This window comes from Mesoplodon mirus (assembly GCF_964341445.2).
Source record: "Mesoplodon mirus genome assembly, chromosome: 3".
NCBI classification, from domain to species: Eukaryota; Metazoa; Chordata; class Mammalia; order Artiodactyla; family Ziphiidae; genus Mesoplodon; species Mesoplodon mirus.
The window spans coordinates 177,756,921-177,784,885 of NC_138978.1; the positions used below are offsets into that span (position 1 = coordinate 177,756,921).

A 27,965-nucleotide genomic window follows, 5' to 3' on the forward strand; every position below is an offset into this window, starting at 1 on the left:
ACAAAGGAGCCCCAGATTGCCTTCGTAGCCACTGCTTGGCCTGGAGTCTTGTTTTGTTTTTTTTTTTTTTTTTCTTTTAACACGGTAAGGAGAGCAGTAATAGTGTTTTAGCAAGAAGTACTTTCAGTCTCGGTCAGTTGATCTTTAGTTATCACTATGCAAATTTACTTTATAGCCCTTTTATATCTCTCGCCAAGTCACTTCACACACCAATTTCCCTACTGTGCATCGCCAGACAACTGTGGCGAGTGCCGGGAGGGAAAGGGCGGGGAATGCTCGCGGTCAGCGGGCTACAAGAGTGCCTGGGCGGCTGAGATAAGGCCCGCTCAAATATGCCTTCTGGGCCGCACCACGGCCACACCCGCCGGGATCCTCTTCCCCCATCACGGGCCTTGACGCGAGGTGGGGCGGGGCGGGGAGGACGCGCCATGTCTCAAAACCAATCGACAGCGCCGGGCACTATTCAAAAGGCCGATGGGCCAATGGGAGCCCTAGGAAGCCAGACGGGGGGCGGGGCTAGGAGAAGAAGGGGCCGGGGAGGCGCGCGCCCGGGCTGCGGGACCGCGGGGCGCGAGAGCGCGAGAGCCGGCAGTGTCGTGCGCGCGGAGCTATCGCCGGGTTGCTGCTCCGCAACTCTCCCGGAGCTGTTCGTGTTCCCGCCGGAGTCCGGAGCAGGTGAGCACCCGTACCCACGCCCCGCTCCCCACGGCGCAGTCTCCGAGGGGCCGGGGGGGAGGCCCGCGGGGCGGGCGCGGCGGGTGGGCCGGGGTCCCTGGGCGCCGGGCCTGGCGCCGCGGCCTTTCCCTCCCCTCCTCCGAGTCGGTCCGGGCCGCAGCTGGCGAGGCTCAAGGTGCGTCCGGCCCGGCCAGCTGCGGAAATGGAGCTGCGGTTTTAAATTGCAGACGTTTCCCTCCATTTTGGACGCGCCGCGTCGGAGTAAAATGATGTTGGCTGGGAGGATGTGTGGGTGGGTGACCCACCCCGGTCCCTTTGTCCCCGCCCTGCAGCACCAGCCCTCCCAAGCCGGCTCCGAGCGCCTTTTTGACAGATTAGCGGGTGGCTTGGTGGGCCCTGCTCTCGGGGAGGCAGAAAGGGCGCGGCAGCCTGGCGGACGGGGAAGTGGGGTTGCAAAGTTGCCTTTAATTCTCGCTGGTTGTCACTGGCCTTGAGGGTCGTGGCGGTCTCTGTTCGGCTACTCTCCAGTGCTGGCTGCGCGCGTTGCATTCCCTCGCCCGGTGTTTCCGTACACTCAAGAAACGGGTACTTAGGCAGGTTTGCGTGCTCCAGCTAAAGCTCGATCCTATTTTTTCATCTTTTTAAAGGCTTAAAAAGAATTCTTCGTAATGACACCTTCCGACACTCGCAAGGGACACTTAGCGCTTGATGGCAGAGGGCCTGGTTCCAGGCGGTTCCATCAAAATGATTGCACGGTCTGGTCGGGAGTCAGGCTGTGGATACTCAGAACGACCCAGTAGATACATTGGACAGCGCGTGGACAGTGCCAGGGTTCAGCCTGAAGCGAGCGAGCTTGCTCACGGGCTGTGACGGGCATGCATCCGGCCGGAGCCCAGCTAGATCCACGCTCCTGGTCCCAGCCCTCAGGGACCTTGCAAATAAATACGTGCAAATTTGTAATTACACTTTGTAGCAACTGCCGTGGAGGAAAGGGTGTGTGTGTGTGTGTGTGTGTGTGTGTGTGCGCGCGCGCGCTAATTTAGACTGGGCACCAAGTCCAGTTTAAGTTTAGTTCCTGAGAGCTGTCTAGGGAGGAGGGAAAAGAGTGATAGGAGGGGGATTATTGTTACCTTCAGTTCTTTATATTGCTTAGGGGAGAAGTCAGGCCGTGCCGCCTCTACAGCCAAGAAGGTGGCGTTTCTTCTGCATCCTGCGACAGGGGCAGGAGGTAGACCAGGGGTTCCTGTTTGGGTTTTGCCTGGCAGGCCAGCCTTGGGCCCAGGTGTTGAAGAGGGAAGCTGTCAAACTTCATCTGAGCTTCCCTTTCTCTGCCACGTTTAGACTAACTTGGGAAAGTGAGTAAAGATGACCAAAGGCCTCTAACACTGCGATCAGCAGAGAATATTACATTCTGTTGTGCTGATAAACAGTAATATATTGGAGCTGATATGTGTGGGGATTCCAGTGCCAATTGACACAAGTTAGCAAGCATGTTGTGGCTTAATAGAGAAAAGCCTGAGGGTCCCCATGTTTCCACTGCTAATGGGGAATGAAGACATTGTGTTCAGTAAACAAAATCTTTCTTTGCCAACCTACTTGGCTAAAACCTCCCTCCTGAGAGAGGCCGATCCCTGCGTGTTTTGACTTCATCAGGTGAGCATAGCGATGTGCACAAACGTCCTGGGGCTTTTCTGTCCTACCTGGCTAATTCACTCCTGCAGAATTAGGATGTGATGCACTGTGTGACACTTGTGTGTGGACCTTGTGCAAAGTGGAGGTGCACATAATGTTGGTGGTTTCACCTTTTGGAACATTTGTGTGTGAGACAGTGGTCTCCTAAGGAGCGTGCTGGTTTGTTCCTATTTTTTCTTTTTTTCAGCCATTATATGAAAGATCGTTATCGAGTCCTAATTCCTAATTCTTTTTTTTAAAAAAGTTTAGAGACCTAACAGATATCCACCAGCTATCTTAATTTGTTTAACCCCAAATATTTGATAGCAGAAAAACCTCTTTGGCATTGACCTGTGTCCAGTATTGCACAGATACTGTGTGTGTGGTGTAAAATAGGTACAACGGAAAGATGCCAATAAATGAATTTTCCAAGAAGGACAGACTGCTCAAGGGCCTTTTAAAAAATCCAGGTGGTCCCCAAGTCCTGAGGGCCTGTGTTTCAACAGTTTATAAAGAGTTGTTTGACACTCGGATGGCATCTTCACGTAGAAAGATGTAATTGCCTTCTGCCAACCCTGGTTGACCAATGTCAGAGAACAAGTACTAATAGCAGTGGTTTGATTTTAGGGGGTCTGAGGAGAAGGGGGGGCACGAGAGAAGGAGGGCACATTTCCTTCCTCTTCCTTAGTGTTTGGAGGCTCACAGCTAAATGTTGAAATAGGCAAAACTTGCTGTTGTCACCTTTTTTGTGCCCCTCATCCGGGTCCCAAGGTGTCCACCGCCCTCTGCTTCCCAAGTGCCCCTCACGTGACTCCTCAGCCAGGTGTGACTTCGTCCCCAGAGTGTCAGGGGTCCTCCCCGAGCCCCTTCTCCCCGACCCCCCCAAGCCCAAACCTTCTCATTACCCCAGCGATGCTATCTGAGGTAGGTTTGGGAAGAAAGCCATCTCTTGTACCTAATGTGTAAATGGACTGACATCTTCTAATCACCACCTGAGTCTTTGTGTTTTCTTGCATCTACTGACCTAGCTCCTATCTATCTAAGCAAGTGAAGCTTGTGAAGTTTTTTCCTCAGGCAATTAACAGTGAAGAAATGTGCTTGGGAAAGACTTTTTCTCAGGAGGGGTGTGGTAATCTTTCTCCTTGCTTAACTCTGGAGAGTGTTCAGAAGTCCTCAAGCGTTGTTTTTGTTGACAGGAACTGGGTGAGGAATGTATCTTTACATGCCCAGAGGATGTTTTGGGAATTGCTTAGTTGGTGGGATGAGGGTGACGTAGGGAGAGATTTTTTGGTCCTACTCTCTGCTTCTTAGACGAGGCCCAGCTAGTTCCCTTGGTGTTGGAGCTGTCGGCAGGCGCTGGTTTTGTCCTGTGGAAATGTGACTCTGCTGGTCCAAGGAGGGAGAAACATTTCTACCTAAGAGCTTGAAGCACCCAGCAATCAGTTGATGTTTGAAAAACAGGCCTCATGTAAGTGGCAATTCCTGCAGATTGCTCGTGGCTTCTTAGAGTGTTGTTTTCATACCAGGCTTCATGGGCCATGTTTTGGTTCAGTGGAGAAGAGGGTTATAACTGGGGGTTGATGTCTGCTGTAGGCTTTTGAAAAAAGAGCTAGGATGCTGGCCCAGGTATGTGGTTGGCAGTTACTTGGTAGGCATTTGAGACTTCAGCTGTAAGACTTGAAAGTTTGGTGAAAACCCCAAATTTGCTATTCATTTTAGATTTGGAGTTATATTTTTCTCCCCGTTGGTAGGTTATAGTAATGCTAATTACACAGCCTTGAGTTTCCCAGTCTGTTGCATAGTTTACTGTTTTTAATAAAGGTAATTTATTAAAAATTAGATAATACATCTTTAAAACCTTTGTAAGACGACAGTCATCCCCCCTTACCCGCAGTTTCACGTCACCTGTGGTCCAATAATATTAAATGGATAATTCCGGAAATAAATAGTTCATAAGTTTTAAAATTGTGTGCCACTCGGAGTGGCGGGATGAAATCTTGGGCCGTCCCTCTCCGTCCAGCCTGGGACGTGAATCGTCCCTTTGTCCAGCGCATCTTGCCCATTAGTCACTTAGCAGCCATCTCGGTTATCAGATCAGCCGTCGAGGTATCACAGTGCTTGTGTTCAAGTGACCCTTATTTTACTTAATCATGGCCCCAAAGCACAAGAGTAGTGATGCTGGCAATTCAGATATGCCAAAGAGAAGCCGTAAAGTGCTTCCTTTAAGCGAAAAGGTGACAATTCTTGGCTTAATAGGGAAAGAAAAAAAAAATCCTATGCTGAGGTTGCTGAGGTCTGTGGTAGGAACGAAGCTTCTGTCTGTGAAATTGTGAAGAAGGATACATGCTAGTTTCGCTGTTGTACCTCAAACTGCAAAAGTTACAGCCAAAGTTACGGCCACAGTGCGTGGTTAAGTGCTTAGTTAAGATGGAAAAGGCATTTAATTTGTGCCTTGAAGATATTTTGAGAGAGAGACCGACCACCTTCATATAACTTTTATTAAAGTCTATTGTTATAATTGTTTTATTACTAGTTATTGTTGTTAAGCTCTTACGGTGCCTAATTTATAAATTAAACTGTATCATAGGTATGTATGTATAGGAGAAAACACAGTATGTGTGGGGCTCTATACTATCTGTGGTTTCAGGCACCCACTAGGGGTGCCTGGGGGTCTTAGAATAGATCCCTCTTGGATAAGGAGGGAACTACTGTATGTGCAGATTTATCAATCAGAAAATGTGTGTCCTTTGTGAGATTGTGCCCTGTTAATTAAAGAAGCATAGTTCCTGCAGGCGGGTAGCGTTTTGCGTGGTGCAAATCATTTGGACCCTTTATGTTTTGTCATATTTAATCCCTAGTGCCACTTCGGTGTACCGTGGCCGTATAACGTGATTCCCAATGAGATACGGTGTAGCAGAAAGAACAACCCCTGTGTCCTGACTCTGCCACTTCATGCCGTCTGTTTCTATGCCCTTGGACAAAACAGTTAACATCTTTAAGCTTCCGTTTTCTCACCTTTAAAATAGGAGTTGTCCACCCTCTCCTCTAGAGGCTTTTGTAGCCTGAAAGTCTTGACCAGTTAAACATTTTGGAAAGTTGTATTTTAGCTTTTAATCTATGAAAAAAGACAAATGTAAGTGTGTATGCGCCGACTCTAATTTTTTTTTTTTTTTAAACGACTCAGACTGATTTTCAAAAATGCCAAGTAGGAAATTTGCCGATGGTGAGGTGGTAAGAGGTCGATGGCCCGGGAGTTCACTTTATTATGAAGTAGAAGTTCTGAGCCATGACAGCAACTCCCAGCTTTACAGCGTAAAATACAAAGATGGAACTGAACTTGAATTGAAAGAGAGTGATATCAAGGTAAGCACCTTTGGTTTACAGAGCATGTTTATAATAGTTGGGAAATCACTGTAGGTGTGGTTTTTAAGCTTTAGAGCAGTCAGGTCTGGCTCTCTGCAGGCATAGGGTCGCTCTCCTGCTTTAGGTCAGATCCTGTTTTTTGGCTTTGGGAATGTATGAATGAGGCACAGTGCCCTGTTGCTAAGAAGCTGTCCGTCTGCTGAAGTCAGACACTTATATCGTCCTCTCCCTGGTTTAATGCACTCTGTCATTCGGTGACAGTTTGTCCTGCGTGGTGTTGGAGCACATCAAGGGTACAGAAGCGCACTGGGTTTTGGGGAAGGCTTTCAGAGCTCAGTGCTGAGGACAGATAGGGAAAACTCAGGTGATGGGGTGGGGGGACTTCCACAGCGCACAGCATGCCAAAGGCTTGGGTCGGGGGACACAGACGACCAATGCTGAAAGGGTGTGGTGGGCGAGGGCCAGAGGAGGGGAAAGAAGGAGCCAGAACTGGAGGGGTTTGGGCTTCATCCCGGACACCGAGGATTTAATCAGGAGAGTGACATTAATTAGATTTGAGCCCAAGGCTTCTCAACCTATCTGGTGAGGACCTGAGCTTGCAAATATCTGGTCCATGGTATAGAAGTATTTACGTAACATACCGTAATTACTAGGCAAATGGGGGAAAAAAAAGGTACAAGATAAAACCCTAGCTTTTCACTGTCAGATTCAATAGACATAAAATTACTCTGTCAAAATGCTATAAAAATTGCTGCCCATCTCTTCTCAGTTTCATTCCTTGCTGCAGATCAGTAACAAACAGTTCTTGAGCCTACAGCCTGTGGATCACAGTCTGAGCGCTCTAGACCGGGGGTTGGCAACATTTTTGAGTAAAAGGACTTGTAAATATAGTCCGTGCACTGCAGGAGCAGCGGTGGACATGGCTGGGTCCCAATGCAGTTTTATTCATGGACACTGAAGTTTGAAGTTCAGATGATTCTCACATGCCAGCAAGTTTCATTCTTCTTTTGATTTTGTTTGCAGTCCTTTGGGAACTGTAAAGCCATTCTTCGCTCCTGGGCCCCCCGAAATGGGTGGGAGGGATTTGGGCTGGGGGGTCGTTTGCCTTCCTTAGGTCTAGGTTCCTGGAAATATTAGGAGTAGGTGAGTGCAGGGTAAAACATTGCTAAGTAACCCAGTCTTGGACTCGTTTTCAAGGTCTGACCGTGTTTTATTCAGAGCAAAACTGTGAGACGAATTTTCTTGTTATGGTTTGTGTGCTAATTTTTTTTTGTCCTATCATCTCAGTTTTAATCAATGTTATTTGTATCTCTTATATATGTTATTAGAAAAATGTACAGCTGCTTGGTTTAGAACATTCATTTCCTGGCAGTACCTTCAAAGGAGAGTTAGGGGTGGAAAGGCTGCTTTGGTCTGAGGAGAGACGGGTCATTATAGCTGAAGCTGTTATTGGCCTCATCTGATGGATGCTCAGACCCCATGAGTCCCCAGGGTGGTTTTAGAGTCACTGGCGCAGTCACCACCGTTGCTGCCCTCTGGCAGTGTGGGTCTGCGTGTGTTATGACTTTCGGTGAAGCTCTGCCTTTTCTCCTCCCTCTAGCCTTTAACCTCCTTCAGGCAAAGGAAAAGTGGCTCAACTTCCAGTTCTCCCTCCAGACGCCGAGGGAGCCGCTCCAGGTCACGCTCCCGATCCCCTGGCCGGCCCCCAAAAGGTTCCCGCCCATCCCCATCCGTCTCAGCTTCGCACCAGGCTGACATGAAGGAAGCCAAGAAGGAAGCAAGGAAGGAAGTGTTGGAAGTTAAACTGACTCCGCTGGTATTGGTATGTGTGTTTGGGAGATCTCCAACCTTACACGGTGTTTAATCTGCCCAAATCATGTCTTCCCCTTTATGTGTACTCAAGTGATTTGCAGTTAATAATATTAAAGATTACATTAAAAAATGAATGTTTGGAAGAATAGAAGGTATAATGCTTTTAAATACCATGAAAAAGAACATTTTTAGGTTATGAGTGCAATTTAATATTGTGGGTTTTTTTTAAAAAGCAGTGTTTAAATTTGAAATAGATGTAGATTATAGATTGAACTGAATAGTTTTTATAGTGAATAAAAGTTCATGTAGAAAATAATGAGACATAACTGTATCTTTTTTTAATTTTTTTTAAAATTTTTTATTTTTTTTGTGGTATGTGGGCCTCTCATGCTGTGGCCTCTCCCGTTGCGGAGCACAGGCTCCGGATGCGCAGGCTCAGCGGCCATGGCTCACGGGCCCAGCCGCTCCGCGGCATGTGGGATCTTCCCGGACCGGGGCACGAACCCGTGTCCCCGGCATCGGCAGGCGGACTCCCAACCACTGCGCCACCAGGGAAGCCCCCTGTAACTGTATCTTATAAAAACATATTCTTGCTGTCTTAGTATCATTGTACTTGATTGCTTTCCTTATTCAAAGATGATACTTTTAATGGAATTTACTTTCAGAGTTCAAGGTTGGAAATATTAGGTAGGGTGTGCAGAGCCTGGAGGACCTTGCACAATGAATATTTTAGATAGTAGACCAAACTGAAATTATAAACAGAATTGAAGAAAGGTCGTTGTTTATTCTGTTCACTTAATGTTACCTCTTTTCTGGATAAAATGCACACAGATTTTTGATAACCTTAAAAAACTGGATTATTACAGTGTTTTGTAGTCAGATTTTTTAAATTTTAAGATGTTGGGCATAACCTTCTGTGTTGTATTTTCCTGCATCACTTTTGTTGTTGTATGGTATTATTTGGATTTATCATAAATTATATAGAGGTAATGTAATTGTTAGCTCCCTTGTTGATAGACATTTAGCTTTTTTTTCTTTCTAAGTTTTCATTATTATAAACAAATATTCTTACACAACATCTGATATATCCTTAGGATAAATTCTTATAAGTGGAACTGCTCGGTCAGATGGATAGAGCAGATTTGAGGCTTTTCTACATATTGCCAAATTGCTTCAGGAAAATTGATACCAGTAGGAGTAGGGTATGAATGACCATTTTCTCATTCTGAGTATAATAGTTAATAGGTTTTTTCTCTTCTGTTTGGTATTTTTTGGCCAGTATGATTGTGAAAGATTTTCAACTCACCATTTTAAATTGCATTTTGATAATTACTAGTGAGTTTGGACATTCTATTAGTGGCTCTTTTTACTAGTCAGGTGACTCAGGGTAAGGAACAGATGCTGCATGCTTTCTGTCGCATTCCATTTTTAGTTTCTCGTGACCGTTACATTTTTTACAGTGTAACCTCCCTATAGTCCTGGTGACCCCAGAGCCGCAGACTGGCTTCACCCTTTGCCCGTCGAGCCCTAGGCTCACTGTGGACCCATCACTGAGCTGAGGATGGGGCGACGTGTGTGAAAGACTGTACTTAGGCTGCACGTAGCTTTGACATCACATCATCCTTATTCTTTTGGACTCTTAATTGTGATCTTTGCAATACCTTGCCTCACTGTGTGAATACCGTGTCAGTTTGCAGTCAGTACAGTTAAGGGTCAGCTGACTAGCTGTGTTACAGGATTACATTTGTGGTTGCTGTGGATTACACATTGGACCTTTGAAAAACCGAGAGTGTAGTTTTTAGGTGGGTCCATTTGCTGCTAAGTGACTCGTTGGCACTTTGGTAAACTTAAGTATATGTTGAATGCTGTCACTGCTCAGTTAGACCTTGATTAGAACTAGAACTTGATACTATATTAATGCCGTCTTTTGACAGCTGGCCTCCCAAAAGATGTATTTGTCTTTTTAATTAATCTGTCAGTGACTTTAAAGGAGCAAAGTCACCTATTTCAGCCATACATTGCCTGGAAAATGTTTTGTAAGCGAAAGTCCTTCCTCTGTACAGTCAGTAAGAAATTCCCTCCACTGCTTGAAGAGAATGACATTCAAGGAAAGAGACTGAATTGAGAAAAGAGACATTACGGAGAGAAAATGTAAGGTTAAAGAGAAATAAGGCAGATGAAATTCAGAAAGTAGGCAGTTTGTAGGTTACTAGCAATACTCCATAAGTAGCTACTATTTCTTAATTTCCTGTTATTTGCTGTTTGAGGGCAGTGAATGTCTTTTCCTCTTTTTTTTTTAACCAATTAATGAGCTGATTTACCAATTTTTACTGTATCTCCCTCTCATGGTGAATATTATTAGAGCATCTGTTATCGAACAGTGAAATTATAAGATTTAGTCTAATTTTGTTTAAAAGATGAAAGATCTTATGTGGAAACCTCTACTGTAAGAGCCAATCTTTTGAGGATTGGGAAATTCTAATCAATTTTATTCCATTTCATTTTTTTAAAAAGTGGGCTGAAATTCTCCAGCATTATGGCTGTGAAAAGCTTTGGTTGGTTTTATTGCTTGGTTTCACAATACTGAATTTTTACCATCATGTTCCTTTTTACTAAGGTATCATTCTTATGGTTAAAATGTTTTATATTTTTCAATTTAGAAGCCATTTGGAAATAGCATCAACAGATATAACGGGGAGCCTGAGCATATAGAGAGGAATGACATACCTCACAAAAACACGCAGGTACAAAGGGGTTCATTTTCCTCTCAGGTAATTTTTTTTGTTGTTAAAGTGACTTTCTCTAAAGAAGCACATTGAAAACCATAATTTTTCTTAGAATCTTTTCTAAGATTCTGTTCTTAAATTAAGACTGAGTATAATTTTAAAAATTTATTCTTATTAGTGTATATGGCTATATTAAGATGCTGAATTAGTTAATGTGGTAGCATTAATGATACTTACTGACTACAGATATTTAATACCTTTTATTTTTTAAATAGGAAAAATTCCCTTTGTCACAAGAGAGTAGTTACATACCTACACGGTATAGCCTTCATCCGAGAAGAGAAGAGGTCAAATTAAAAGAAATAGATTCAAAGGAAGAAAAAATTGTTACAAAAGGACCTACGTCGTTGAGAACCTTTGAAGTGACAGCCACACAGCAGAAGGACTTAGAATTTGGAGGAGTACCTGGTAGGCATCAGAACCGGCCTAGGGAGGGCAGGCAGGGTGGGCAAATGCTAGTCGCTATAATGTGAGCAGGAAAGGGCTTTCTCTGAAGAAATCTGAAGGCGGCCAGGGTAGTGAGCCAGGTGGGAGCCTGGGGAAGAGTTTCCAGTCAGAAGGGACAGCAGGTGCAAAGGCCTGAGTAGGAGCATTTTTGAGGGTTGTCATAGAGTAGAAAGGGGGCCATTGTGGCTATATTTAAAACCTCTGGCAATATTTTAATAGGTTTTGAGCAAAGAAGTGCAAAGAAGTGATGACGGGAAGGTTGGTATGACTGTTGTATATAGGAAGGACGGTGAGCTATTCGTGACTGGGAAATCTGCTAATAATCAGATCTCAGTGACAGGGCCTGGCTTGGCAGTAGCACTGGGAATAAGCTGCATGCATCCAGTGGGTCCATGGTGTCTACCCTACCTGTTAGACAGGTTGCTTTTGAGGGTCAAAGGTCTGAAGCATTCAGAGGCTTGGAGTTACTAAGTGCGTGGAGCCGGTGAGGTCTTATGACTTAGTAAAAGAAAGTACTTCTTGGTTAAATGGTTCAAAATCCTACATGGCTTAACTGCTTTGTATTTTGTAATTTATAACTCTTGGCTAACTGAATCTGTTAAAGATGGTGTCCAGCATCGCTTAAAAGTCTGCGCACATGTAATGTGTATGTGATACTATTTTAATTGTTAGAAACTTAGGGGTATAAAGTGTTTTGTTCTTTAAAGATTAGACCAATAGTTTTTAGATGTTCCAATCTTCAGTTTGCTGGAGTTTCAACATGTTTGCTCCCATAGTGGTTGGGTTTTAAATGCTTTAGAGCTTGGTTTCTGAGGTGGAATTTAGCTCTTCAGTGCTGGGCATTTGCTGTTTTACTACTTTCATGCCTGTGGTTGCTTTCCCACAGGATGTGACAGGTAGAGTTAAGACTTTCTAATGATGCATTAGAAATTGGTTTCAAACAGCTAGCCAGACTTGAGTTTCGACCTTAGAAATTCAAGTGATTTTTGAAAAAAATAAAATAAAATAACCTGGATTGAAATTAGAGCCTTGAATGTTCACTAATTATTTGCAGGTGTTTTTCTCATCATGCTTGGCCTGCCTGCTTTCCTCTTCCTGTTGCTGTTGATGTGTAAACAGGAAGAGCCCAGTCTTCTGAATTTCCCGCCTCCTCTGCCAGCTTTGTACGATTTATGGGAAACCAGGGTATTTGGGGCCTACCTCCTCTGGTTTTTCCTTCAGGCTCTGTTCTACTTACTGCCGATTGGGAAGGTAAGAGTTTGTTGGTGGGGCATATGGTATTATGAGAGATTTTCTTCCCCTTGCTCCCATGTTTATATAGAGACATTTATAGTAGTTCTAAGGTTAAAAGCTGTCCTTGGTCATAACTACCCAAACTTACTTAGTTTTAGTTTGTTAAGCATTTACTCTTGTATTCTGTAACACATGCTTATTAAGCGAAACTTAAAGAATCTGATTGAGGGTTCTTGTGTAACTTTCCAAACCAAATAGAGAAGAATAAGCCATTTTTCAAAATAGCCTGACTAATGGTAAAGGTGGCTGGGAAAAAAAAATTCCCTCTCACTATATGTCATTTCAGATGCAGAATTTTAAATTACCAGTTGATAAGCTACTGAGCTCAATGGACTTTAGTCCGTATCTTTTACTTTTTTTTTTTTTTTTTTTAATATGATGAGTTTCTGATTTTCATCTCTTTCAGAAATTTGTTGTCTGGACCATTGAATGTTCTTTTCAGACTCATGCAGTGTCTTTAAAACTTGTCCTCATTGCTAAGTGTAGTTTTTTCTTCTTTCATTAGAATACTCTACTTGGATATATTTAAAAGAACATGAGATTCCCTAATCAATAAATAATTCATTTAAAGATCTTGTTCTTAGAGCTTTGCAAGTTTGCCAACTGTCTGTAAACCAAAGGATCAGTTTTATTAGGAGTGGCAAATGCCAGTGATAGGAGCATAGAGCTGCAGACTTGAAATACTTTGGAACCTCACCATAACATTGGCTCTAGAGAGGATTCTTGTGATGTGAACCTTCAGGTATTTTTGTGATAAGGCTCGAAAGTAAAAAAATCACAAATTCAGATAAACTCAGGTAAAGCTAGTTCAAACTAGATAATATTTATTGAGAAAAGCAGTTTTGATGGTTAAAATATATATATGTCTGTATCTATATCTATATCTATATATATATATATATATATAGCTATATGTCTATGTTTTTTTCCCACAGACTAAAACCCAACACAGTAGTTGTTAGATACCTTTAATAGATAAGGATCATTTGAAATTAGCCTGTGGGGTTTTGCTAATCCTGTAATCTCAAACAGATACTACATTTCTCCTGGGTTCCCTTTCATAGCTAATGAAAGGGTAAAGTAGTTTGGCCCAAGTCAAGTGATACCATATTAGTATTTTACAATTTATAATAAATTGCACCATTTCTGAATAGTTATTTGGGGAGTAAAATGTAGATGCCATTGGGCAAGTGGACTTTTTATTTTAACTCATCCTGTTCAAGTAGTGTGTTTCTTGAGTACCTTTTACATGGGGATGCTGTGGGTGATCCAAATGAAGAGATGAAATGGTCCAGTGGACATGCTCTCGGTCTCTTATTGGAGATAAAAGAATCACATGAAATGATTGAATAACTAAGTGAGTGTATATGTATAAATAGCAGAGCAAGTAAGTATATGAGTCTGTATCATCAAATAGCACATGGGCCTTGGGATTGGGGTAAGTGGGGTTGAACCCGATTGAAAGGATGACACCAACGTGAGATAGTGGAGTTGTATTCTGCTTTGTAAAGCAGTGGGGAGTCATTGCAGAGTTTTGAGCTAGAGATCGACTAGATGTACAGGTTTTTGAAAACACATCTAGTCTTGTGGTGGGACATGGGATCATTGGGGGAGAGTGGCTGTTGCAATAGTCTCAGTACACGGAGAAGTCATTACTAGATTTGTATTTGAGATAAATTCCTGAAGGTGGAATTACTTTACCTAAGGGCGTGCCATGAAGGTTTTTGAGACTTGTTACTAAAGTTTCCTACTAAAAGATGATCCTCCTTCTTGGGCATGTTGAAATTTAGGTGATTTTACAAGACATATATATCATGGTAAAGTGTTGTGCTTTTTAAATTTTAAATTAAAAAAAACACCTTTTCTTTTAAGGTTGTAGAAGGAACACCTCTTACTGATGGAAGAAGACTCAAGTACAGATTAAATGGTGATTTTTTTTTTTTTCAAGACTCAAATTGATGACTTGATAGCTCAAACTTTTGGGTGCTGTACTCTTTAAACTGTCAAAGCTGATTATGCCAGAGCAGTAAATAGTACATTTCTCTCAGTAGTCCGAAGAGCATGCAAATAAACTGCTCGCACCTGCAGCCAATATGTCAGAATTATGCCATGTTAAGTAACAAGCCACTCAGTCACTGTTTTCCACTCTCCAGTTTTATTTTCTTAATAGCATTTATCGCTCATTGAAGCAATTTTGACTATGTATTTTATCATCCTGAGTCATCCCCATAGCCTAAGAAGTTCTGCACTGATGTGGGCTTCCTGGCCACTCCTGCCCTCCGGACCTCTTGCTCTTTTGCTCCAGCCACTGGCCTCCGGGCCGTCTCTAGGCTACATTCTCAGTGCTTTTGCCTGGAAAACTTCCCGCAAAGTGTCGGCTGCTTCATCCCTGACGTGTCTCTGCTCAGAGGAGCCCTCAGATCCCTTTCTTTCCTTTACCCTGCTTTATTTTCCTCTATGACAGGTCTTCCTGACATCAGTGTACTTATCTCTTCACTGGGGTCTCCCCATTAGAAGGTGGCTTGTGGGCAGGGACTTGGCTGTGTTCATTGTGGTACCCTTGGTGCCAGCAAAGGGACTGGCCTGTAGGAGGCGCTTGTTGGTAGGAGCCCTGAGTGGATGGAATGGAAGTCTCGATGAGCATCTCAAGAAGTGGGCATTGTCCCTCCTGACATGGACACCTCCGGGGGTAGGAGTGTGTGCTGAGTAAGGGGAATAGTCCACCTTTGGCTCGTGAAGACTTTGATAAAGTACAGTTAACCTGCTTTTAAGAAATACGTGTATAGGGTCGTTATCCTTAAATGATTTTCCATTTTAACTAGATTGGGTAGACTGTTTTCCTTTTCTTGGGAATTATATTGTAAATTTTAATTCTTGGCCTGTTTTAATCCTATCACTTCTCACCTTTCGAACTGTGGATACTTTTTTTCAGTGACTCATCTAGCATCCACTGTATCTGAAATCACTCGACTGGGCTCTAAAAGGGAAGCCAGAGGAATTATTTTAGATGACTGCCTCTTGTGCCAAGTGGGTGAGGCGTTGAACCTAGCTCAGCGCCTGACCCGTGGTAGATGCTTAGCACTGACTTGCTGCTACTGTCAGATACTTTGTTTACTTTTACCAGATTCCTTGCTGCTGGAACCAGGTTTAGAATCTCCAACACACTGTCTCTCCTGCACCTTGCGGCCTCAGTGAGGCCAAGTCTGGGGAGGGGTGGGGTGTTCCCTTTGGGCCGTCCACTCTGTCGCTGTTCGTGTTTTGCGGGCTTCTCTCTAGGAACCCACTTACTTCTCTTCTAAGTGCTCTTTTCTGTTTTTGCTTCCCTTTGAGGGCGTGGCTCACTCGGAGGCTGAGAACAGTAGTACTGGGCTCGGAGCTGTCCGAGCAAGCAGGCAGTGGCTGAACTAGTTGCTTGATCCTTCCTTTGAAAATTTCCTCGTTACTCTGGTTCTAGTATTACGAGATTTTACCATCATCAACTAAGGAGATTCCTAAGACATTTTGAATAATTTAATCCACGTGGGCTAGAGAGCAAGAAACTGCTTCATCTATCATTCTTTTTCTTTAATATTCATAAATTTTATGAGCATTAAATGAATGCTTTACAAAGTTAAAGGAAAAGTTTAAAAAGTTAAAAGTTACTCTTTGGAGTAAACCTGACACTGTGGAAAATGTGGATTTAAATAATAAATTAGAGATGACCATTTGACTTTACAAAAGCTTTGGTTTTAGAATTCTTACAGAAATAACACCTACGTCTTTTCTGTGTTAGACTGTTTTTATCCAAATGCGGTTTGACTGCTTACTCAGAGAACAGTTTTTGAAGGCACTCAGCTCCTGAAAGGAAAACTGTTTCTTCGGTCCAAAGAAAAAGCAGCCAGTACACACAGCTTCTGTCTGTTGAGCCATAGCAGGGCTAGCTTGGAACAGGAGTTCCTCCTGTGGGGCCTCGTGGGTGCTTTCGACTTTGGAATGAACATCTGTGGGCCTGGCAGTCCCTCCCTGACGTCCCCACTCGGCTGGTCCCCTCAGTCTCCTGCCTGGCCCTGGGGAACATTTGGGTTGTGGCCTCTTCTTTGAGGGCAGGGTCTTGAGGTCTTTGGGAGGTGGAGTACGACCAGGATCCTTTGAAACCCTTATTGATAAGTTATTTCAGGTAAAAATATTTATAACTTAAAACCACCAACATTGCCCTAAAGGCTTTAAAATGTGTGTTTGGCCCAGCTCTGTCAATAATTAGCCATTTGACTTTAGCCTGAGGGGTTTGGATTATGTGAATTTTGAGGTTCTTTTCAGCTTTTTAATAGTGAATTTCTATGCACTTCTTTTCAGCTCTCTCTTCATTAAAAGCAGATGACTGTTCACAATGAAAAATAATAACTTAAGTATGTGAGAATATTTCACAAATTGTGTGCGAGACATGGCATCTGTATTGAAGACTGCTAACCTCAGGGGCACTGCTCGTTCATATATTTGTGTGTGTGTAGCCTAAATAATGAAACTAAGATTTTACAAAATAATGTATTATTTTATAACGGTGTAAATCTAATGTGAACCCTGGGTTAACAATTTTTTGCCCTCCCCCCCCCTTTTTTAAAGGATTCTACGCTTTTATCCTGACATCTGTACTCGTCGGAGCATCTTTCTTCTGGGATGTAGAGCTTTATTATGTGTACAGTCATTTCCTTCAGTGTGCACTTGCAGCCACTGTTTTTTCTGTGGTCTTGAGTGTTTACCTCTACGCCAGGGCTTTGAAAGCACCCCGGAATGAACTGTCGCCGGCCAGCTCTGGTGAGCAGTGTTAGAACGTGGGTCCCACAAACGCCTCCCACACCCTCACCCCACTGGCCCCCCAGCATCTGTTTCTAGGGTTTCATAGAATTCTCTTCTAGCTTCAGTTTATGAGAGATGAAGAGAAATAGGAAAAAAAAAAATGGTGAAAAAATTTAGAGAAAAATAAAAGGAAGAAAATCTGATTTTTTCCCCTTGTGTTTTCCTATTTGTTTCTTCTTCCTTTTTTAGTCACTTGATGACAGTAAGACATTTTAACAACTTACAGCATTTTAGTAACATTAGTATTATAACAATTTTAGGACAAATATTTTTTGTCCAAAATAGTAAACATCCTTTAAAAAAAAACAAACAACAAATAATAGAGATTACAAATTGGTTGATTCTAACCTAAAGTACTTACACATTAAAAAAAATTAAGTGGCTTATTTTTAAAATTGTGAGTCTACATTTTAAAAAGCTCTAGTTCCCTCAAAATCTAGGAATCTCGCCCCATAGGCCCCATGCCTATAGCAGCATGGATGTTTCCAGTTGGGGCCAGCATCCCCTGCCCCCTGTGTCCTCATGGACCCTCTTGGCTCTCACCACCATGCCTTTCCTCGCTGGTTGTTTGCCAGGCTCCTGGAGGTGATTGAATTGTGACCCTGGAGAGTGGACAGCAGTGCAATTATAAAGCCTCATAATTGGGTTTGGAATACTGTTTGGATATGGACTTTTCCCTTCACAGGAAATGCTGTCTATGATTTCTTCATTGGCCGTGAGTTAAATCCTCGGATTGGTACTTTTGATCTCAAATACTTCTGTGAATTGCGCCCCGGATTGATTGGATGGGTATGTCTTTTTAAAAAAAATTTCAATTCAGTAGTACAGATTAGTCTTGCATTTAGAAAGGATTGTAGACAATGTTAAAGTAAGCTGTGGGTGGTATGTTTTTAGGAATAATCACAGCATTGCATAAATCTGTCTGCTGAAAATATTTTCTTGCTGTAAATGTAGTCCAGAGGGTTAAGATGCCCTGTTACAGGTTATTAAACATTAAAAGAGTTTGTTTTATTTTGATTATATCTGTTTATGTTTATGTAGGAAAATAATAATGTATGAATTAAGAAAAAATGTATTTTCCTCCCCTTTAAAAAAATGTATTTTGACTTAATTTTAGACTTGTTCGAGTTGCAAAAATAAAGAGTTACTTCATACCACTCTCCCCAATGTTAACATCTGGCAGAACCATAGTATAGCTATCAAAAACAGCAATTAAAAAGAAAAAACCCCACAAATTAACATTGTTACAGTAGTATTAATTAAATCCCTAGACCTTATTTGAGTTTCACCAATGTTTCATGCTGTTGGCCTTTTCCTGTTCCAGAATCCTCTTCAGGGTCCGACAGTACATTTATTTGTTATCTGGCCTTAGACTCCTCGAGTCTGTAACAGTTGCTAGTCTTTGTCTCTCATGACCTCGACACTTTTGAAGATACTGGTCAGTTATTTTGTAAGAGTGTCCTTCAGTTTGGGTTAGTCCAGTGTTTTCTCATGATTGGAGTGAGTTATACGTCTTTGGCAAGAACACCACAGGATAAGTGTCCATCTCGGTGCATCTTATCAAGGGACTCCTGAGGTTGATATGTCTTATCACTGATGGTGGCTTCTCGGTAAGGTGGTGTCTGCAGCTTTCTCAGCTGGGAAGTTACCACCTTTCTCTCTGTAGAAACTATACCTGCCCCTTTTATTTCAGGTGGTCATTAACCTGGTGATGCTTTTGGCTGAGATGAAGCTACAGGGTCGCACTGTTCCATCCTTAGCAATGATTTTGGTCAACAGTTTCCAGCTCTTGTATGTGGTGGATGCTCTCTGGAATGAGGTAATTAATTTTAAGAGCTTTGGAGTCAGATGGCATTGAGTGTGGGTGATTGACCTGACCCCTCTGAGCCTCAGCTTCTTACACACAAAGTGAGGAGAATATAACCTGTCTGCAAGGCTTGTGAGGATTAAATGAGTTGTGAAGCCATGTGACGCATTGAGCTGACACACAGTGAGCACTGACAGAGGGTAGGTGTCGAGAACTTTGTTGATACTTCCGTGTATATCAGCTGCTCTGTCAGGTGCTAAATATTTAAGGTCTGTGGATCTTGGCTTTGTGGGTATGACCGATTCATATAAATAAAACTTTATTTATATGAATTAATTAACATTAATTTCTTAATGATTCTGTCAGATGAAAATGGATGGACAGATTATCATCGAATTAAGATTGTGTTTTTTGGATTGTCAGGGGGCAGATAGTTCTTAAATAAAGGGGGAGATGTTTTATTGGTGGTGTTTCAGAATAAAAGAGTAGCTCTAATTAGATGGATATAAAACCAGAAATCATGATACATCGAGGAAACCAGTTTAAATAAAGCTAATTTCCTAACACTTGGCTTTTCTCATACGTTGATACATCATCAGTTTTTTCTGCCACTTGAAGACTGGTAAATGTTTGCTAATCTCGGTCTCACCTAACTATATTCCTCTTGAAAATAATTTCTTCCTTGGGTCTGTTTTACAACTGTCTTATCATTTACTGTTATCTTTGTCATCATCTCCTCCAAATTCCAAGTTGAGTTTTCTTTCAGTTTGAAAAACAAAATTGGCAGCCCTCTGTCATAATGTTCCAAAATAAACTTTCTTGGCAGTCTGTTGACATTTTGAGAGAAGGTCCATCTCCTTTAAGGTGTTTTTTTTAAAAACTGTCTTATTTGGTCATATTCAGTCAAAATGACTTTGAAAGCTTAATACTGATTTGTCGATAACCTTCCTTTTCTTTGGGAGGAGATTAGGACCTCTTTCAGGTGAACAGACCTCGAGTGCAAGTAGCCACATTTGGATTCTTGTTGAGCTCCTGCCACTGAACACAGACCTGGGCTCAGCCTTAAAAGGTGCAGAGATTGTGGGAGCATCTGATACAGAGTCCTTTGAAAATTCCAAGTCTACTCAAAATTAAACATGCTTTTGAAATTAAAAAAAAAAAAAACCCCAATTCTTGTAAATGCACTTAGTCTTGCCAGTTGTAGGTCTTTCTTTGATTATGTAATAAAGGGCTCCTAAGAAGATGGTAGGTTACATTTTACAAGTCAGATGATATTTCCTCTGTTGCTTTATCACCTCAGAGATTTTTTTTTTTTTTAACTTCCTGTCTGGAAGCTTTTCAGTGGTGAGTAATTCTTCCTTCTAGTTTTCTGTCGTGTCATGGTAGTCACTTTTGAAGTGACTTAGAAATTCATATTTTCTAGAGATTTAAACAAACATTGATTTCTGTTAATTAACAGAAAATGTTTGTATTTTAAGGCAAAACTGTTAAGGCAGTTTTTCACCAGGGGTAGTGGATTAAAGTTGGGAAGTTATTTTTTTAAATATGTTATCAGTATCTCAGCCAGATTATAGTAGGCTTCTTGAAGAAAGGACTTGATTTTACGATTTTCTTTAGTATCTGGCACACTTTCGGGCAATTAGTAGATGCTTAATAATTTTCTTATTAGATTGGGTGATAGAAATTCTTCTACGTGTTGATGTGCCACACCTTAGAAAATGGAGAATACGAATTGAAATATAAATGACCCTTCCCGTGAGCCTCCGCTGGCTGTCCGGCAAATCCCCTGAGGCCCCAGGAACTGGGTAGGGCTGAGGGTTCTGCCTCTGCTCACACCAGCTGCTTATACCTTGTCCCTCACTCACTGCCCACTCCCGTGTGCCCTTTGGTTATCACTGGTCTGCTCTTGTACCTGCTCCCGTGTGCATAAGAATAGGCGCTCTTGACTAGACGGTGAACCAAAGGGCCTGGAGTTGTTACATCCATTTTTCTGTTCCATGGTCCCTTTGCTTGCTTTCTGGGAAAAAAAAATGCGTTTTGGAGATTATCACTCTTTTTCTTTAACCTAGAATATTGATTTTTTAAAATTTTAATTTTATTGGACTATAGTTGATGTACAATGTTGTGTTAGTTTCAGGTGTGCCGCAAAGTGATTCAGTTATACATATATTCATTCTTTTTTAGGATCTTTTCTCATATAGGTGATGTGCCCTGTGCTATACAGTAGGTCCGTGTTGGTTTGTTTCTTTAGCAGAGCTTACGTATACTTGCTAATTTGTCTAGTCAGCGGTGAGTACTGGTGTCAGAGGCAGATTAGAGATGCCCTTGGGCAGGGCCATCTCCACTTCCAGAGCCGGGCCTGAAGGTTTCTGGTCCAGGGGGATCTGGCTGCTGGCTTGTGCTGACCACATCCACAAGAGAGTGCGTTCAGGTCCTGATTTACCCTGAGCAGCGAGGCAGGCATTTTCCCATGTTGCCGGGTAGTGTGGAAAAGCTACATGAAAAGCCAGATTGCTGTCACAAGTTAGGTTGGTGCATGTGTGCTGGGTGCAGGGGTGGCAGGTGGAAACCCGTGCTCCCCGCCTGCCATCTTCTAGTCTAGTGGCGAGAGTCGCTTATTTACAGGACAGTCACATGGTGGCTCCAGGCTTCAGCGGGTGGTGGGTGGTGGCATCTGAGAAGTGCCTTGTCTAGGGAGAGGGTTGAGGAAAGCAGCACGGGCGAGGCTTCAGCTGAAGTTGGAGCGGGGTGTTCCAGGCAGAGGCGTGGAGGCACAAGGGGCGTGGCAGCTCTGTTGTTTCAGGATCGTGGAGGGAGAGGGTAGTGCGACAGAAGAACAGAACGATACACGTGCCAAGGGAACCGGATCCCCACTTCCACTTTAAAACGGTTTTGGTTGGTATACTTTCCCTTCGCCCTGTATAACTTTGACTGTAAACTAGAACTTTACTTGAATACTTTAAACATGGAAGCTTTTGTCCCCCAGACTTTAAAAAAAAATTTTCCCCCTCTCCATACCCTTATAGGAAGCACTGTTGACAACGATGGACATTATCCATGATGGATTTGGATTCATGCTGGCTTTTGGAGATTTAGTGTGGGTTCCATTTATCTACAGCTTCCAAGCCTTTTATTTAGTCCGTCATCCAAATGAACTGTCTTGGCCAATGGCTTCTCTAATCATTGCTCTGAAACGTGAGTATTAACTTCAGTCTCTGTGTATTAAATATTGTGTGCTGAGTCTGTTGTGCTGTGGTATCTACATATTTATAGCGTGCCCTTTTATTTTTTAATTTTTTTCAAGTCTCAGTGGCTCTTTTTATTATAATAAATGGATAAATAACCACTTAGTCCCAACAACCCAATTAAGTACTAAGTAACCAAGTTCATATTTATAAAAGGGACAAATATGGCAGAGTTATGTACAAGAAAATGCTGTTATACACTGGGAGCAGCTATCTAGCAACAGGACACAACGACAGATCTTATCAGAATGAGGCGACTGAGAAAAGCAAGGCTGATGGGAGGGGAGAACAGAAGACACAGACGTAGTAAGGTACCATCTTAGGTAGCAGAAGGCATCTGGGGAAGGGGCTCGACGCTAGCTTCGACACCAGCTGTGTATTCTTGTACAGGGTACTTGCTTTCTCTGACCCTTGAGCTCTTTTGGAAAATCGGGATTGAAGTTTAGTCTTTCCTGGACCTTTTTTTTTTTTTTAAACATCTTTATTGGAGTATAATTGCTTTACAATGTTGTTAGTTTCTGCTGAATAACAAAGTGAACCAGCTATACGTATACGTATATCCCCATGTCCCCTCCCTCTTGCATCTCCCTCCCTCCCACCCTCCCTATCCCACCCCTCCAGGTGGTCACAAAGCACCGAGCTGATCTCCCTGTGCTATGCGGCTGCTTCCCACTAGCTATCTATTTTACATTTGGGAGTCTATATATGTCCATGCCACTCTCTCACTTTGTCCCAGCTTACCCTTCCCCCTCCCCGTGTCCTCAAGTCCATTCTCTATGTGTGCGTCTTTATTCCTGTCCTGCCCCTAGGTTCGTGAGAACCATCTTTTTTTTTAGATTATACATATGTGTTAGCATACGGTATTTTTCTCTTTCTGACTTACTTCACTCTGTATGACAGACTCTAGGTCCATCCACCTCACTACAAATAGTTCATTTTCGTTTCTTTTTATGGCTGAGTAATATTCCATTTTGTATATGTGCCACATCTTCTTTATCCATTCATCTGTTGTTGGATGCTTAGGTTGCTTCCATGTCCTGGCTATTGTAAATAGAGCTGCAATGAACATTGTGGTACATGAGTGTTTTTGAATTACGGTTTTCTCAGGGTGTATGCCCAGTGGTGGGACTGCTGGGTCATATGGTAGTTCTATTTTTAGTTTTTTAAGTTACCTCCATACTCTTCTCCATAGTGGCTGTATCAATTTACATTCCCACCAACAGTGCAAGAGGGTTCCCTTTTCTCCACACCCTCTCCAGCATTTATTGTTTGTAGATTTTTTGATGATGGCCATTCTGACCTGTGTGAGTTGATACCTCATTGTAGTTTTGATTTGCATTTCTCTAATGATTAGTGATTAGCGTGCCCTTTTAAATGGCCATGATTGCCTCAAGTTTGAAGTAATCTGTGATGGATGAGTTGAGTAATAAAAAGATTCTTGCATCTTACAAAGAGAATGGATGTTTCATTCTTGGGTTCTCAGTGGTTCTTTAAACATAATTTTAAACAAACCATTTGGTTTTAAAATTTATTAAATTTAGTTTAAAATAATAAGTTCATTTAAAATTTTATTGTCTTAGTAATGATTCATTTTTTCTGTTGAGTGCCTGCCTTTTCTGGTAGCACCTTAAAAAGTAGGGAGATTGGTCTTGCCCTCCTAGAGCTTGCATTCTAGCGGGAGAAATAAGACGCTCAGACACTGCATTGAGTAGAGGAAGAGTCTAGAGGAGAGACTTACAGACCGAATATGATGGGAGTTTAAGGTAGAGAGTGCATCTCTCTAGGGGAACATCAGTGTAAACCTATTGGAGGACATGGTGCAGTGGGGAAAAGTGGGATGGGGAGGTAGATACATCGGACAGAGGGAACCACTTGGCCAGGGTAGATGCTGGAGAAGAGCGAGGAGAACACTTTGGCCAGGTGCTCGTGGGTTAGCTTCAGGATGGCTTTTCTTTCGTTTCACTGTCGGTTAAACACCTCCACCAGAGGGAGGGCAGGGAAAATTAGCACTGGACTCCAAATATTGCTAGTTTTGCTACACTAATCAGCATTTATGGTAGAAGAAGACATTCAAGTTGTTGGTTGAAATTAAGATTTAGTTTCTTCCTTTGTTTGGTTAAACGTGCCTGTATGTTATTCAAGACAGGATATGTATATTTTACAGTTAAGCTAAAAATAGCGAGTAGAGTTATGTCTTACTCCTTTATTGAGGACTGATAATAAATAGTGGTATGTCAGGGCCTCTCAATTTTGACATTTCGGAGTTTGAAATAAAGCTACCAACTTGGAGGCTTACAGTGGGATTCGGCATATATTTCTGTGCAAGTTGTTCTGGTGCCGATTTTGAGCTGTAGTTTTACTAATAAAGCATTCATGTTGTGGCCAGTAGGTATCATAACTAACAGATGAACTCCAATATTGATTTTATTGTAATGTGGGCTGCATTAGATTTTATTCATGGATGTAACTATATTTGTTAGTTTTGCCTTCAAGGTAGATGATGAAAGCTGTATGATAGTGAGATATCAGGATCATATCTTCTTTTGACCTTCTAAGATTGAGAGGTTTTGAATTGTTAAGAAATCCAACTCTTCTGTACTTTGCAAATTTCCTTGGAGCACAGGAATAATTTCTAAATGAAATTACAGATGCTTTTAAATAAAGATTATATCTAAATTGTTAACAAATGAAATTTTTAAAAAATTACAGTGTGTGGATTTGTAATCTTCCGATGTGCAAATTCTCAGAAAAATGCATTCCGGAAAAATCCCACTGATCCAAAGCTTGCACGTAAGTATTGGTTTATATTTATAGTATTTATACCACATAAAGATTTTATGTCTGTTTGTCTAGAGATCATTAAAAATGTATTTTTATTTTTGTATAGATTTAAAAACCATTCATACTGCAACAGGAAAAAATCTTCTCATTTCTGGATGGTGGGGTTTTGTTCGCCATCCCAATTACTTGGGTGATCTCATCATGGCCCTGGCATGGTCCCTCCCATGTGGTAAGCATTTAAGAAGAGAACTGATTTGACTCTTTCTCCGGCCACCACAGGATGTGTGTGTGCTCGTTGGGTCTGGGTGTTGCCTATTGGAGGTTTGGGTTGCCCGTTCCCCATCTGGGTGCTGCGCTTTTGTGTATCCAGCACCTCATTCATCCAGCGTCTGAGGGGAATTAGGAATTCACAGAGCCTTAAGTTTTACTCTAAACTTCTGGAAGCAAAATTTTAAGTTTTAAACAGTGCCTGGTAGCTTTTTTTCTAAGAAGATTATGTAGAAATTAACTTTCTATTCATGACTCAGTGTACGTAGATTCTGAAAAACTTCGGTTCTTAAGGCGAAGAAAAGGCACCCTCTGTTTTGTGTTAGTGTCAGCCCATAGCCTGCAGTGCTGTCTGCCCTGCCCACCCTGCCCCTCACGGGTGGCCTGCCGTCCTCTTCCTGAGCACCGGCGGGGAGGAAATGGGGAGATTTGCTTTAAATACAGAGGTTCTGATTTTGAAGGATTGTTAGGGTGGATTAATCCCTGTTCTCTGAATAGCTTTTAATTCAAATACTACCTCCTGCCACACACTAGTGGGATTTTATGAACCGGTTTAGTTGTCTCCCCCGTTGGAGAAAATGAAGTAACGGGATGGTCTATTTTTAGACGATTTGGGGACCAGCAGGAAACAATACTGTGTAGTTGTGTAGTGCTAATAAAAATACCTAGTACTGTTTACTGTTGCTGTCCCCAGGTTTCAATCACATTCTTCCTTATTTCTACGTGATTTATTTCACCATTTTGCTGGTGCACCGGGAGGCTCGCGATGAACGCCACTGTAGGAAGAAGTACGGCCTGGCGTGGGAGAAGTACTGCCAGCGCGTCCCGTACCGCATATTCCCATACATCTACTGATTCTGGTCTAGGCGCTCTCTAAATGCTCCTGCAGTTTTGGCTTCCATTGGCAAAAAAAGAAAAAAAACCCAAAATGAACCTTTCGTTGCACTGACAGGATCTTTATGTTTCTCTTTCTTTTTGAGGCAGGACTATAGAGCCAAGTAGTAAGTCTTTTAACCTAGCCGTGTTTATTTTTATTAAATCATAACAATTAACATAAGGAAAATATAAAGAAAGATGTTAGAATTTGCATTCTAATAGGAAATTTTCAATCCTTAAAAATCTGAAAACAGAAAATAGTCTTACAAATGCACTGAATACTGTTGTTTAGGGTTTTTGATGACCTTTCAAAGTTTGATTCCTTTGTCCAGTTGATTTTTCTTAAATGAAAACACTGTTACATCTTAAAGTACATTTATGTTTTATTGCATTAAGAGAATAGAATTTTCATTTGTTTCCCTTTAAATTAAATCATTTACTAGCTATGTGATTTGAAAGTAAAAACTGGTCCTCTCTGTTCAATGCTGTACGGGAAGGGGGATGTTGGATAGTGGACACTGTTTAATGAAGACCATTAGTAGTGGTTTGCTTAACCTCAACTTGTAAAACTGCATTTGAAACTGTAAATACATAGCTTCTATGTAATATATGGTGACTTCAGATTTTTCTGTATAGTATTTTGAATGTGAAATAATTTTCGGGACTAAGTATCTTTTTAACAAACATTTGCAGTATTTTAAATTAAGTTTTGTGAAGTACTACATGCGAATTAAACATTTTGAAAGAAGTGGAATTCATTAAATATTGTATGAAAGATGCTATTAAGAGTAGGAAGGGTATTTTTCGTAATCCAAAGTTTGTGAATTTGGCTTTGCTACCTCAATCGCAGGTGTTTGTTTTCCTTTATAAACTGTTGCAAGTAGAAAAATAGAATAAATATATATTTTTGGAATAACATCACTATTTAAGCATTTTTACAGAGTGGTGTTTGAAAATTTGCCATTTCTGAAAGGCTAATATTTTTATATGTTTTTGACTTTTTAAATTAAACTGTGTTTTTGCTACTGTTAGTTCAGGCAGTTTATACTGTATTTTGCATAGCCTTTATATTTACAAAACCCTACTCTCTGTAAAGGAGTGTTGTATTCATCTTTAGAAATCTATTTATCTAAAAACAATTTAAGGGAATAGTTTAAAATCATTTCTTTTAGTTTAATAGCTGTGCATAAGACAGCTTTAGCCATTAGATTCTACTTAAGTTGATACAGTCTCATTAATCATCCTATAATGGAACAGTAGCAAATTCACTAAGGTTTCATATTCAGAGTTAAATTGTTCTCCAGAATCTTAAACATAGGGGAATCTAATAAATATAGTGTATATGTTTGGGTTTTTAATTATACATTTTACATATGAGCCATTTAGATATGCAGTGTTTGTTCTATGCTGCAGTTCGAGGTGTATATAACTGAACTTACGTTAACGTGATCATGAAGAACATTCCGCATCCTCTAGTCTTTAAACATTGTTTTAGTGAAATTTTCAGTGTTTTGTTAGTACTGATGTATGCAAGCAGTTTTTTAATGCTTCTCTCCTGGCATCAAAAAATGGCGTCCCAGCCTATTCTATACTAGATTCACCAATGAAGCTTTAGGGGAGGAAGAAGGACCTTTGATTCTTTACTTGGTAATGAGAAAAGAGCTGTTTCCAACACAGTACTGCAGTTTCTGGACATCAGCTGCAATTTGTTTTTTATTTTGTTTTTGACATGTTTATTTGACAGGTTTTATAATGAAGTTTTAAGTTGGAAATAAAGTTGAAAATAAGATGTTGCTTTGATCACTTTGGAGTCTTTTTTTTTTTTTTGGCCTGTAACTCTGGGATCATTGGGACCAAAACAGGAGCCCTTAGATTACCACTCCCCACCCAACCCCTGTTTTTTTCTAGGATCCTTTGGGACCCTCCTGGACCACAAGGAATCCAAAAGGCAAACTGGGACCCCTGGCAAACTGCTGTTTGCATTGAAGCTCTCAGAAGTTGGAGCTTGAAAGAGGTTAGTGGAGGGTCCCAACTCCCACAGTGGTCATGGATTTAGTATTTGCTCTTTGAGAAAAGAGAGGAATGATCAAAAGTATCATAGACTCAGTA

General features: G+C 41.6%; 1 protein-coding gene across 2 annotated transcripts; it reads left to right on the forward strand.

Annotated features, from left to right (window-relative positions):
- Positions 1-548: 548 nt before the first annotated feature.
- LBR (lamin B receptor) lies at positions 549-27,965 on the forward strand. Of its 2 annotated transcripts, none has more exons than XM_082612073.1 (14): positions 549-675; positions 5,531-5,709; positions 7,310-7,531; positions 10,182-10,265; positions 10,523-10,715; positions 11,809-12,005; positions 13,920-13,974; positions 16,647-16,838; positions 17,566-17,669; positions 18,574-18,699; positions 21,714-21,882; positions 24,642-24,722; positions 24,820-24,942; positions 27,765-27,965. In XM_082612073.1, the coding sequence occupies exons 2-14, from the start codon at positions 5,545-5,547 to the stop codon at positions 27,863-27,865; spliced, it is 1,812 nt and encodes a 603-aa protein (XP_082468199.1). In that variant the 5' UTR covers positions 549-675; positions 5,531-5,544; the 3' UTR covers positions 27,866-27,965. The 2 variants fall into 2 exon arrangements, with proteins under 2 accessions (XP_082468199.1, XP_082468198.1); XM_082612072.1 differs by lacking the exon at positions 27,765-27,965 and adding an exon at positions 25,675-27,659 and having other exon boundaries at positions 550-675.